The sequence below is a fragment of the Crotalus tigris genome, unplaced genomic scaffold (genome assembly GCF_016545835.1).
Source record: "Crotalus tigris isolate CLP2741 ecotype Arizona unplaced genomic scaffold, ASM1654583v1 scf7180000017790.654992, whole genome shotgun sequence".
NCBI lineage: Eukaryota > Metazoa > Chordata > Lepidosauria > Squamata > Viperidae > Crotalus > Crotalus tigris.
Window position 1 is genome coordinate 438379 of NW_024096637.1, and position 14202 is coordinate 452580.

Consider the following 14202-nt stretch of genomic DNA (forward strand, 5'->3'; position numbering starts at 1 on the left):
ATTCTTCCGAGAATAAACTTACCAATATATAAAGAAGAGGCATTATGATAAATACTAGCAACCTGAAGGTTTTTTAAACCTATGGCCCAAATCATGTACCGGTAATTTAAGAAGAGGAGAATGTATAGCAAACCTCTTGATAACATTTTCCTGGGTAATTTATCAGACTTCTCCTTTTCAGCTTCATCTTTCGAGGGTTTCTCTTCCTTTTCAAATAACTGTGTTAACTGGATCTGATTTTTTTCCTGTTGAAAAGTTGAAAATTAACAATTTTTCCCCCAAGAAAGGTATCCTGTAAAGAAAATGGTGTCTGTTTAAGTAGTCTACAGGCATAACATCAACGAAAACCCTGACATTTGGCTGCAAACTGAAAGGCCAATCTGAAATAACGGATTTTGAGCCTCTTAAAATACAACTCCCTTATGTTCATATGCCTGGGAAATGGGCAAATGATTCAAGAAACAATACTGCTATTATTTCCTATAAAATTACCCCCAAGCTAACTTTTCAAAGAAAGCCAGCTTCCATGCAATATTTGAACAACAGCTTAATGGGAGCCAGGTGAACCTTAAGAACCACAATCAATGTTTTGAAGGTACAGACTCCCACACCTCTTTGCATTTAGCTGGGAGGAGATTTAGGTAAGATTAGTTTTGTTTTATCATGTGTGAACAAGAAATAAACCATGATTATAAGCCAACTGAGAGCAAGTTTGCTGAAGTGGTTAAAGCATCAGGCTAAAAATCAGGATTCCCAAAGCCAGCTGGGTGACCCTGGGCCAGTCACTCTCTCTCAGCCCTAGGAAGGAGGCAATGGCAAATCATTTCAGAAAAACCTTGCCAAGAAAACTGCAGGGACTAGACCAGGTAGTGATCATCAAAACTGACTCAAAGGCACACATGCGCGCGCGCGCACACACACACATACACACACACACAAAGGCTGATTAATTTGAACTAGGCATATCTAATCACTAACCAGAATTTGTTTTTAATCTTCATTCATAAACAATAAACCAGCTTTCATGAAAAGTAAATCTAAATTCCCTGGCAAAGAAGATGTCTAGGAACCAGATGGTTTCCTTGGGTTTGGTCCATCTCCAGGGTGTATTCCAATGCCAACACTAAACAACGCTTAGTAATAAGATGCAAATCACTTTGAAATATCCTTGGTATGTTGTTTAAGTTGCAGTATCTCACAAAACAAAATCAACCTTAATAATTTAACTCTAACTCAACAAGAAGTACAGTCCCATTGAGCTGAATTTGTGCACTGTTTTCTCTTCCATATTTTATAAAATCTAGCTCAATGGGAATATGCTTTGTGTAAGACTGAACTGCAAGCCTCCACGTGTAAGAAAAGTAATTTAAGCTTCAGAGGCAGTGATTTTTTTTTCTTATCTAACAATGATTTTTGTATGTATGTTTGCTAGTTAATTTCTTCCAATTATCTGAGCTTTTTATATTATTATATTTTACATTATTGTACAAGACAAAGTTTTTGCAAAAATCAGTCTCACGCCTAGCATTTAAGTTAAACAAATTGAGGAGTTGTGTGGATGGCAAAGATCCATACTTTCTAGAATTGAAAATGATTCTGCACTGAGAAAATAAGTACAATAACCAAGATAACCTCCCTTTTTCCAATCCTGTAATCCCTTACTTCAGACCAGAGTGGGTACAGGCTATAAAAATAAGGATTCGCTTACACAGATCTGTTCTTTTGCCTTTTTGTTGTTTTCAAATAAGTAAATGAAATAGAAGTAGTTAAGCAACATGCTACATCAGTTTCAAAATGTATTTCATTGCATGATTAAACATATTTTTATCTTGAGATAATTGGCTACATTCTTAACTTATAATATTTTAATGGTTTTATTTATCCCAGAGCTTTTCTAGGTAGAACTTTGCCACCCCAGAGCCAACTTTGATTTTTGTGTCACCTGATATCTGTTTTAAGAAAAAGTGATTACAACCTACAAATGAAATCTGTTAATGCATATGTTAACAACAGAATAATAAAATAATATCTTCAGTTTCCAGCATCTTTTGATTAAGAGTCAGTGCTATCACCAGAGATAATGCATTCAAGTTGAGAAAGTTTTTTGAATCTTACACCCATACATGAAATTGAATGAAACCAAAACCAACACTGAAGAGCATTTTTAAAGACTGATCATAATAAAATTACAAATGTCATGATGCACAAGAAAAGCATTTGGGAAGGCAATAATTAGTATGTTTTAGAAATGATTTAGCTCCCAGTCAAATTTATGGAAGAGGTAATTCACTCCGTCCATAAGCCAGGAACTCCCCATGCAAGCATCACACCTTATTGTGGAACTAGCTCTACAAAATATTAATCTCTAAAAATATCTGCACAAATATTAATCAGCTAATAAAGAATAGGCTACAACCACTCATTATTTAGTATCTTATTGCTTTGATACCTAGTAAAGATATTAAGATGTCTTGAATGTACAGATGCCCACATTTTGCCCTCCTCCTTGTATTTAGCTGGGAGGAGATTTAGGTTAGTTTTGCTTTATTCAAATTATGGTTATCATGTGTAAACAAGAAATAATAAGAAATAAACCATGATGATAAGCCAGATGGGTGACTGAAGACAATACTATGTTTAAAGATTACACGAACAGTTTTGCTTTGTCACAACTTTCTACTTCACAGCCTTTTTTGTTCCTTTACAGCAGTGGTTCTCAATCTTTTTTATGCCGCGACCCCCCAACCGGTCGTAAGTCGAGGACTAAACCAGTCGTAAGTCGAGGACTAAACCGGTCGTAAGTCAAGGACTTTCCCTGCCCGGGAGCACTGCGCATGTGTGGTGCCGCCCCCTGCGCCGGCCGAGGCGTAGCTGGCAAGTGGCAGAGACGGAGCAGGCCAACCACCGGCTGGGCCACCAGCTGGCCCAGCCCAAGGGAGGTAAGGCACCCGCCTGAAAAGGGGAAAAAAATGGCGGACTGCCTTGCTTGGCGACCCCCGTGAAATGGTCGATCGACCCCAAATGGGGTTGCAACCCATAAGTTGAGAACCGCTGCTTTACAGAGTCAAATACCCAGCAAGTCAAAAGACTTTATATAAACTGCCATAAGTCCATCACATTAAGTGATTTTCCAAAATTTTGTAAAAAGACAACAGACAAAGGTCTCAATTTTGACCAACTCCTCCCCCCTAAATTTCTTCCATGTGATGTCAAAGCATTTCATTTTGTCCACATTTTCATATCCAAACTGACATAGTTGCATTTTAATGATATATGTCCTAAGATTGTGTGCTGTAGCATCAATTTAGAATTTGGAAACTAAAATGCAGAATGAGAAGAAATTGCACAGCCAATGTACACAAACATTAAGATTCACTGGGAATCTCATGATCTAAAATTTCTAGTCTATTGCATCACGGCTGTCAAAACATTTTTACAGTAAGGCATCATAGCTGCATACAAACAGCAAAAGGATTCCCTTTACTTGGTTCTCTAGAAAAGCAGCCACTGGAACTTAAAATGATCATCCAAACTTTTCATAATCTGGCTTCCTCTAGAAAAAAATAAATACTAATTTTTACTGATCAGAATCTGTATTTAATATTTAATAAATATTCCAAGGTAGAGTACCTTATTTGTAAGGAAATAGCTGGAAAGCAAACCCAATTTCTAACTGGCAGAAAGACAGACACCAGGATGACATCAAGAACCTAAAGAGGAAGCTTATCTCATTTAAATGTGGTCATAGTTATATGCTAAAAGGATGAATGTCCAAGTCTGCTGTTTTCACAGAGGAAATCTATATGCTGTCTTTCAGTCCAAGGTGGTACAAACCATATTGCAGGAGCTATCCTGGCTACTAATCTGCTTCCAGATGCAATTCAAGATGCTGATTATCACCTTTAAAAACCTACGTGGCTTGAGGCCAAGCTATTTGAAAGACAGGCTCTCCCCTATTGCATCTACCTGGCCCAACAGGACAGGAAGGCACAGTATATTACAGGTCCCGGTGATTAGGGATGTACATTTGAAGGGACCACATCATTTTAAAGAAGAAATATAATAAGACTAGAAGGAACTAGATAAATTTGCCTAAATGATTCTGGCAGCTTATAATAGCTAAAACGATCCAATTTAAAAAAAAAAAGTTAAAACCCAATATAGAAACATATGAAACATCAGGAACCATTTAGAAATCAAATCATTCTATACGACTGATTATCAGTTGCATCAAACATGGAATCTTCCTATGATGAAGACTAACTTCCAGAATTCTTGACCAAGTTAGCCACTGCTGATCATTCTGGAACCTGAAATCTACCCTAAGCTGCAGGGGACCTGGTTGTGGAAGGGTGATATAAATGAATAGCATAGGACAGTGGTGGCGAACCTTTTAGAGACTGAGTGCCCAAAAACTGGCCCCACCCCTGCTCCACTGCCTGCCCCGCCTCTGCTCCGCCTCCACCCTGTCCCCCACCCTACCTGCCCGCAGGGCCACTCACTGCCTCCAGGGCCCACTGCAGATCGCCCAGGCAGCCTAGCAGCGCCATGGCGGCCATGCCCTCTGCCCGCACCCCGCAGCATCAACTGTGCGGGATGGGGCATGAGGGCAGGGTCTTGTCTACGCAGCCTGACTGCCATGTGCTGCTCCGTGTGGGCCATGCTCGGGGGGCGACTCTCCTCCCGGGGGGCTGCTGGTGAGGAGGGGGTTGTGGGAGGAGGCGAGGCTGGGGCAACGGCACGTGTGCCCACAGAGAGGGCTCCGAGTGCCGCCTCTGGCACGTGTGCCATAGGTTCGCCATCACTGGCATAGGAAATGGTAGTTCTATAAGTACTCTTGCTTTACTGGAAGTAGAAATAAACTTAAGGATGAGGTTCAAAAAATATATGAGTATGCATTTTCTACATAATTACCCTGAAGCAATACCGATTAAAATAAATAAAGCACAACTGCATTCCAATATGGCTATATTTCATTTTACTGCTAAGGAAAATAAACACACTATCGGTTGATCATTCAGGCCACTAGATTGGATGGCAGGTCACTCAATATTTAATCTTAAAATTATTTCTAGGCATGTGAAAAATTAATCCTGGGAATCAAAATTATTATCCTGCCAAATAAAATGAGATTTCAAAAGTCCTATTTCCAGATGGCTTCTGAGAACCTCTTGCTCAGTCAAAATTAACATCTCTTCAATAATCAGATGAATCTCAACAAGGTTAACCCAGTGTAATCTTTTTTATTATACTTCATTTAGTTAAAATAATTTTCTAACATCTGCAATTATTTATCTGACACAGCACTTAAATACTAAAAATGCTGTTCTGCTCTTTTAAATGAATCCTACATATTCTTCATAAACATAATATTAAAATAAACAAATGCACATTATAAAAGCATATGACATCCAGTTTTCCATATTACTCTGCCAACTATCACCATTCTAATTTAATACTGGATAGAAAAAATAAATTAATTCTGATAGTGAAGCTATTCGAATAAAAAGAATATACACAAGTCTTAACACTTTCAGGATTTGGAAGCCTGTGTTAAAACAATCAGTTTATAGTCAGTGGCTTAATACAACTTGGTACAAGAAAAAAAAATGAACACATGCAAATTTGTATTTAATAAAACTGCAATAAAGGTCTATGATACAAATGTATTTGCTCAGATAACAGCCACAATCTTAACAGATTTATATGTAGGACTCTTCTTTAGATATCATGCAAACTATACTTTGCTTTTTGTGAAATGCTGTATAGGTTCCCAGTGTTATGCCATAATGGATCAGGCGTTCCCAATCTTGGCAACTTTAAGACTTGCGGACTTCACAGCCAGAATTCGCCAGCCAGCATAGGCAAGTTGCCAAGACTGGAAACCCTTGCCATAAATCACAGTTTAAAAATCACAATGCCTTGCCTATACAGCATAGTAAATGAAAAACTAAATAAATCTTAGCATGATGTATGTACAAAAAAAAGGACTATAATTGATACTAATGCCAAGGGAAGTTCGATTACAACATATGTGAAATTCAATCTGACTGATACCATTGCTTCAATTCTAAAGCTGCTGCACTGTGTAAGGCAATTATTTTTTTTAAAGTTGTAGCGCCACATTTTGATACCAATCCCAGACATAAATATTCCAAAGTATATTATCTTTTAAACCACACAACTGAATGTAAAAGTCAATCAGGAAGTCAAATGAGAAGACTTTTTTTCATTATCTTGGGTTAGTCACACGGGATAGCACATGAATGCAGATGTGTACTCAGCTAAAATATTTTACAATTGTTCAGTCAAATATTTAAAGTTCAATCATCAGTTTGTTGACATTTATACAGATGCACTAGCATGCTCCAAATAATACTGTCTTCTTGCATCCCACTCCCATCCTTCAAATCATTCCCAAACATTTTTACAGAACAAAAATGAAAGTAAAAGACCTCAGAACTATTTTATTTTTACCTGGATGTCCTGCGAAATTTCAGCTGTGGGAGGTGGAGGAGATTCTTCACACACAGCCAGGCTCCGAACTAGCTTTAATTTTGTACTTGACTAAAGAAAAGTATTTATAATTAAAAACTACAGTTCACAGATGTTTTACTTTAGTTATCTTGCGGTCAGCTATAAAACAGAACTGCTTACATAAGGATGCCAACAACTTTCAACACACTGTAATTCATTATTTGGGAGCAAAAACACCCTAAAAAAAGCAAAAAATAAAATAAAAATAGAAATAAAACTCTGATGCCAATTTAAGCTTTGAAGTCATCACAACATCAGCAAAAGGCAAACTACAGTTAATGAAAAAAAGAGGTAGCAGCAAAAAGCAGCACTATTTTTTCTGTCTAGCCACATCAAGCCACCAAAAATATAAAGGCCAAGCAAAAGCAAACAGTTAGGCAAATCATAAATCCAAAAAACAGAAAAAAATACACTTTGGTTGCCAACGAAAGAAAGAACAAAACTAATTTTCAATAAACAGCCAGGCTTCTGTCAAGCATATGAAGACTACCTTAGCATGCCAGCACAGCACACACGTCTACTGTACCTTTGACCTTTTTCCTGTCTGTCCAAAAGACTGCACTGGCCGCTGAATGGTGAGCACAACAGAAGAGAATTTGCATTAAATTTCATGTACTGATTGGGTAAGGCATTTGGTGTGCACAGTAGAACAAAAGCAATTTCATGGTGACCGTTAATTACAGGATGATCCGTCCCACAAGGAAATGCAAGAACATCTAAGACCTCGCTACTGAGATTAGGCTTGCTAGGGGTGTGTGTGTGTGTGTGTGTGTGTGTGTGTGTGTGTGTCACCAGGCCAAATCCTGGGCAACAGTTTTGCCTGGACACTGAAAAATTAGTGGACTTCAGAAATTGTTATGGTCTGTGAGACTGAACACATTCCAGCCACGGAGAAAAGGCTCCTGCTTCTCTACCTGTTCGGTTTTGACAGGTAAGGAGGCTGATACAATTATCTGAAATTAAAATTTTAAAATATTTGCTCATCTGTGCCAACCACCATGGTAATGTCCAGTTTCTAAATGACAAGGCTGCTATTGAACTGGGTCTTTTTTTTTACCTTTTACATCTTTCTGGAAAATAGACACTGTTTTTATCTCCTTCCGTTTTATTATTCAGTGATACCTCCATCTTTAGGGAGCTTACAAGTGTTGAACTAATCCATCCTTCGATAGGTTAAATTTACTGCAAAGGCTACTCCATTAGGCACAATTAGAGATTTAGAGCAGTTCTACCATAATATGAAAAATGTTCTCAAGTGTCTTCCGTTTCGTGAACCGTAAAATCCCCGTCCTCCATTCAATTATATCTTTTCCTACTCCTAAGGGAAGAGACTGAAGCACTGTCTATAATATTTCTAAGCAATTTTAAGCACTTATAATTGTTTCCTCTGTAATTCAGATTGCTTGCAAGGAAAGACATATGGAAACGTCATATATACGCTCTTGAATTCCACAGAAACAATGTGAAATAGCACTGTTCCTAGCAGTTGCTAAATAAAAATGTCGAAACCCACTCACTTATTCAAGAAAGTATTAGATCCACAGTGGGAAATGGTTTCCACAGAACAAAAATTAGGCATGATTTTCTCCATATGTGTATTCTAATGGATAATCTATAAATATCTGTTAATTCTCCTTCCATACTTATTGATCTGCTCACACATAAGAGTTAATGATAATACTAAAGCAGGCTTGTTAATAAGAAATGCTAATCAAAACTCCAAGTAGCCAGCAAGCTTGCTGAGTAATCCTGGGTATTAACCTCTATTTTAGTTCACACAAAGATCATTGAAAGAATAACTAAGAAGCACAGAACATTTTTCCTGAGTGGGCATGCAATTTTACAGTATACAATAAAGAGAGGAAAAAAAACACAAATGCTTACCTAAGCATAACATATATGGTTATATCTTTTTTTAAAAAACTCAACACACACAAGCATGCAGGCAATGAGATAGAGGATATCTCAAGACATCAGAATAATTAAAACCACAAAGAAATTGTTTGTGATTCTTATGCTAGATAAAAAGAATAGCTTCCTACTTGGGTGGACTATACTTATATTGTGCCACATCATTCAAATCTGCATTATATAAGATGAAGATTGATGGTTTAATACTGCAGTCAGCAACAAATGTCCATAAATATTGGATATGCTTCTTGGCATCTCCCAAAGGCCCTGTCTCTAATAATTAAATTTTATTCTGTTTTAAAAATTGAACTGAAACAGATGCATAGCTTCTAGTTGCTCTATCATCCTTCTCTTCCTCTCATTTCAGATGACCCCGTTTCCCGAAAAACTAAGGAAGTAGAAGTAGCAGGAAGCTTGTTTTAATCCAATCACACCAGCTATAAAAACAAGCAAGCAAGCAGTTGCTTGAGATGCGGACAAAAGGCCTGAGTAGGGCAGATGGTAATGACCTAGGGCAGGGGTCCCCAACCTCCAGTCTGTGGACCAGTACCGGTCCATGGCATGCCAGCAACCGGTCCACACAAACAAGCAAAGCCCCATCTGTGGGATGCAGGCAGCACACAAAACCACACACTCTCCAGTCCGCGGAAAAACCTCTCTCCACGGAACCGGTCCCTGGTGCCCAAAAAGTTGGGGACTTCTGACCTAGGGAACAACTCCATCTCTATTTAACAGTTGATTTGATCTAACGCATTGTTAGCAGGCTCTGCCTGAAAACAGAAGCTGACATTTTCAGTATGCTTATGATATAAAACCCTATGCCTAAAACGTAGCTGAAAACAAATCTATTTTTTTTATAGACGACATGAAAATTATTACTGGAAATCAAGCCAAATATGTTCTTGATCTATGGATATTGGAGCAAACAAAAGCCCCAGTTTCTCTCTACACAGGAGAAAGTGAAGGATTTATTCAGTGTGCATGTCAGCAATCTGGTTTCCTAGCCTGGTCTCCGTATTTCACAATTGCTTTAATGTGCAGCTCTCCCTAACATTGGTTTGTTAAAATGTGGCTTAATGAATAAACCACAAATCCCTGGGTCCCCACAATTTACAGGACATAAACATAGTTTACAAACCACTGTTTTAAATCACAGTCTTAGTGTGGCTTAAACTGAATATATAAATCAGGCCAGTGATCTGCTACAAGGGTCATATTCCTACTGACCGAATCTGTCCCATTACAAGCAGATGAATTTAGAAGTCTCATACGATGTTTTCTCGAAAATAAGACCAGGTCTTACATTAATTTTTGCTAGAAAAGACACATTAGGGCTTATTTTCCGGTTAGGGCTTATATTCAAGGAAATATGGTACTAAATGTGTCGGTCTGGCTGATGATTTTAACTGGGGTTTATTTTTGGTGTAAGGTTTATATTATGAGTGTCCTCAAACATCATGCTACAACTTATTTTCTGGCTGGGTCTTATTTTAAGGGAAGCACGGTAGTACTGGTTCCATTTTCAATACTCTTTGAACATTCAAACGAACAAAGGGATGTCATTTAGCCTGGAGTGACTACAAAAAATCATTTACTCCCTGGGGTAGACCACATCAATTAGATTAAAAGCTGAAAATGCAAAAATGGTTATTTGATATCCTTTGCTTTAGAGAGGGACTGCAGAAGACAATACGATGTTATTTCCACATCAACGCGAGTTAAAGAAAAAACATGTAAAAACATTGGTATTAATCTAGTAAATTCTGGAAAAAAGAGAAAGATTCATTAGCTCAGGGAACCAAGCTCCCTTCAGGAATTCACATACGCATTCATATCGCACAAAAATATCAACTTGGATATAAAAGGAAAAATTCTGCTGTAACACCAGACATCATTGATGCGAATTAGAATTTTTTTAAAAAAAAAAACAAACCCTTCATTAATAAGAGGCAAACGCATTTAGAAAGAATCTCTGTGCCCAGAAGTGGCAGACAGTGTTATGAGTTCAGTAGACCTTTAGGGTTATTTATCATTTATTATTTTTTGAATAAAAGCAAAGTCAGATTGCAGGTTGAATCACTTCTGCTGGGCCTATTAGAACCCATTCGACTCATAGAAATGAGGTTTTCATAGTTTTCTAGAACCAATCTCACAGCTTCTTACAAAGACAAAGACAATTTCAGGTCATCCTTGCTTTTATAAGACAGTGTTTTTCCATCTTAGCTGCTTTCAGATATGCAGATTTTCAGTGCCCAGAGTTCTCAGAAGTGTCCATCTAGATTTCAGCTGTCTTCACCAAGAAAAGTTCTCATCAAACCACCATCAAAATAGCTATTAAGTCGTGGGGTTGCTTCACCAAAATGATATAGTCCATCACTTGAACACAGCACTGCATATCTAGCTCACAATTACTGCAAGACTCAGAATCAAGGTTTCAAAACCAATCCTAAATATTATTTTTATTCTATGTACTTGTTTTTTTGGGAAAAGATAGTTTTTAGCCATCAAGGCAGCAAATAATGCAGCTCCAAAAATAATGGCTCAAAACAATAACCACTGTCAAAAAATAAATGGAATCACTGAAAATGTATCTTGCCTGACGCCACAGCGCCCATCCATTATCACAACCTTAAGCAGTCCCTTTTGCATATAGTTATGTTAAAAAACATCCAGTGTTGACATCATTTAAAGAGAAAAATAACTCTATTCCAAGCAGTCTTATACACAATGTACCTATCTCTATGCCCAAAGCAACTAACCAAGGGAACACATTACACTAACTGTATAATTTATATAAGGAACACAGCATTTTGAAGGAGGAATTACATTTTTCACTTTGCAAATAATTTCCCCTATCAAGAAGGGACTTTTCTATCAACAGAAAACTGAAAAGCAAGAATAATTGCTTCTTTTGGAGCTCTTCATCTCAAGTGAAAATTACCTCTGAAATACAGTTTTCCCTAACAAGAATGCTGTGTTATCACATTAGTTAAAAAGAGGATTGGGCAAAAGAAATATCCAAGTGCCACAGTAATAGAGGTGAAAGGACCAAATAAGTTAATAACCACTTTTCCCACTACTTGCTGGCATTTGTATCAGAATCACTAAGGCACTTTCGGGTTGTAAAGATTAGCCGGTGACATCACCACTGCCCATGGGACGCCCAGTTGGGGGCCTACTTTCATGTCCCCAGCAGGAGCTAGAGCGAAAGACAGGAGCTCAACCCTGCCCCATGGCAGCACTCCGTCTCGAACATGGGCTTGCTAACCTCCATCCCAGTATCCTAACCACGTGAGCCACCATACTGCCACTTTTCACATTAGAAATGCCCCAGGCAAAGCATATTTGTTTCTTTATGGCAGTGGTTTCAATCGTTACAAGACAAATTTATACCTTGATGGTATTTATTGATCACAGATGCTCTACAGTGCCACACTCCAACATTGAAGCTTCTCAAATATAGGCAGTCTTCTCTGAACATTATATTTATTTATTTGTTTGTTTGTTTATTTATTTATTTTGGAATGCTTGGGGAAATTGTGTTAAAGCCTGTCTTAAACGATTCATAAATAATTAAGCTATATTCAACTTATGCCAACTATTAGTACAACATAAGTACCTCTATTGTTGTCTCAAGTAAAAAAAATATAGAAATATCAAAAATCATGAAATATTGTAGAATTCAAAGTTATAATTTCTAAAGGAACATATCAACAGTGATCAAAGAAGACTGCCAATATTGACTTTATATTATTAAATAATAAGATATCAGGTGTACATTCTTACTATGTTAAAAGTCAGAGAGAACTATAATTCTGTTTATTCAGAAGTTGTCTCACAGCGTTAGATGGGATTTTATTTTTAATAACTATCTTAGGCATGGCACACATAGTAAGAAACTTTTTTTAAAAAATGACCTGGTTGTAGGGCTTCCGGTGGCGCTGCGTTGCCGATGGCGGCTACTTTGTAGCCGTCCATCTGAGACAGCGTTAAAACTGCCGAGGACAGCAGACATCAGCTGTTCCGCGGTTTGAAACTTCTTTCCTGAGCGAAAGGAAAGAGGTGAGTTTTTTTTACCCTGAATAGTGGTAGAGCCTCTGAAACCCTAAGTGTTTTTTTGGGGGTGAAGAGTGAGCTCCCACGGAGTTCAGGGTATCTCTGCTTCTCAGATGCCTTTGTCCCTTGTAGTTTTTGGGACAAAGCAAGACACCGCTCCCACATCCGCAATTAAAGTAAACTGGTGAGTTGACTTAGAAGCGGACAGAGCTGATCAGTGGATTGTATTTTTATGTTTTATTTGGACTTTAACTCTAAAGAATTATATATTTTTTCCTATAGTGAGGGAAAGTAAAATGGCGATGAGAGGCTTCTCCCTTTTTTTTTAAGCGCACGGAAGAAAAGTGAAAGGAGTTTTGTTACTTTGTTACTTTTTTATTCTTTTTTTTGTTATAATAGTTTCAGAACCTTTTGGGACTTTGGGTGTTTGTAAGAGGAGGAATATTTCTTCTTCTTACAGATAGAAAAGGGTTTTTTTTCTTTTTGTTTCCTTTTTTTGGTCTTTTGGATTTTTTTTGAGGAGGAGGAAAATTTTTTAAAATGGCTTTGGAGCGTCAAGCAACCTCTGCTGTGCCTAAGGTGGCTTCTTCTCCGGCAATATTACCAGCACAAGAACCTAAACCTAGATCACCACCACCCTCTCCGTCTGTACCACCACTCACGGTAAAAGACCTTCAAGATGTTATGGGAAATGTTGTATGTCAAATTAGAGGAGAAATGAAGGAGCTTTTAGTAGAGAGAAATAATATCTTGAGGGAGGATATAGTATTGGCTTTGAAAGGACTTGCTTCTGTTGTTGAAAAGCTGGACTCTCGTATTGAGGATGTTGCAGACAAAGTGGATTCATTGGAGGATAGGGTTGAAAGTGTGGAAAAAACGGTGGAAACTTACAGGATGAAATTGTTATGTCTCAGTACAGAGAGATGGAGTTCGGTTTAAGAATCAGGGGCTTGAGGGAAAATATGCAAGAAAATCTAAGAGAGGTGGTGGCAACTGATATTGCTGTGATTTTGGAGAGGGATCCAGAGGAGATATTCAGAGAAATTGAAAAAATATTTAGAGTCAATTCGTGGATCGCAAAGCAGAGAAATTTGCCAAGAGATGTGGTGATTTATTTTGGAAAAAGATCTTTACGCAATGAAATTATACAAGCATTTTACAATAAGAGATTCCAGATTGCTGCTCAGGATGTTATAATTTTAAAGGGGATTCCATCTAAGATTTTAAGAAGAAGAAAGGACTTTGCTTTTTTATCAGATGAACTTAAAAAGCGACAGATGCCATTTAGATGGGATATTCCAATTGGAATTGTGGTGAGTCACGCGGGGACACGTTATAGACTTAATACTGTCTCTAAGGCAAGAGAGTTTTATATTTCGGTCCTGGGAGCACACTCATCACCATCTATAATGTTTAAAGCTCTGGAAGTGAAGGAGGGAGAGCAGTTGGCTGAAGATGCTGTATCAATGAAAGCTGGAAAATTACAGGCTGAGTTGTTACAGCAGTCTGAGATGAAAGAACAGAGAATGACCCGAGCAGCGCATAGACGAAAAGAAAAGGAGCAACAGAAGAAGGAAATTAAAGAAGTTACACAAGAATTTGCTTCTGAGCCTGTGGGAGGAGCAAGACCTAAGAGATCTTCGTTGGTTCAGTCTTCGATGGTAGATCTTCAAGCAGTCTTCTCTAGGCTAATAGATG

The 14202-nt window shown here is 37.9% G+C and overlaps 1 protein-coding gene across 11 annotated transcripts in view; it reads right to left on the bottom strand.

Annotated features, from left to right (window-relative positions):
* R3HDM1 (R3H domain containing 1) overlaps window positions 1–14202 on the bottom strand; it is a 96716-nt gene that overhangs the window by 42653 nt on the left and 39861 nt on the right. For 9 of the 11 annotated variants that reach the window (XM_039342354.1, XM_039342353.1, XM_039342350.1 and 6 more), the window contains 3 exons: window positions 7064–7105; window positions 6478–6567; window positions 134–245 (listed from right to left, as the gene is read on the bottom strand). In XM_039342354.1, coding sequence (XP_039198288.1) covers window positions 134–245; window positions 6478–6567; window positions 7064–7105 — 244 coding nt within the window. The remainder of the gene's footprint in view (window positions 1–133; window positions 246–6477; window positions 6568–7063; window positions 7106–14202) is intronic. The other 2 variants (XM_039342356.1, XM_039342361.1) reach the window with 1 other exon arrangement.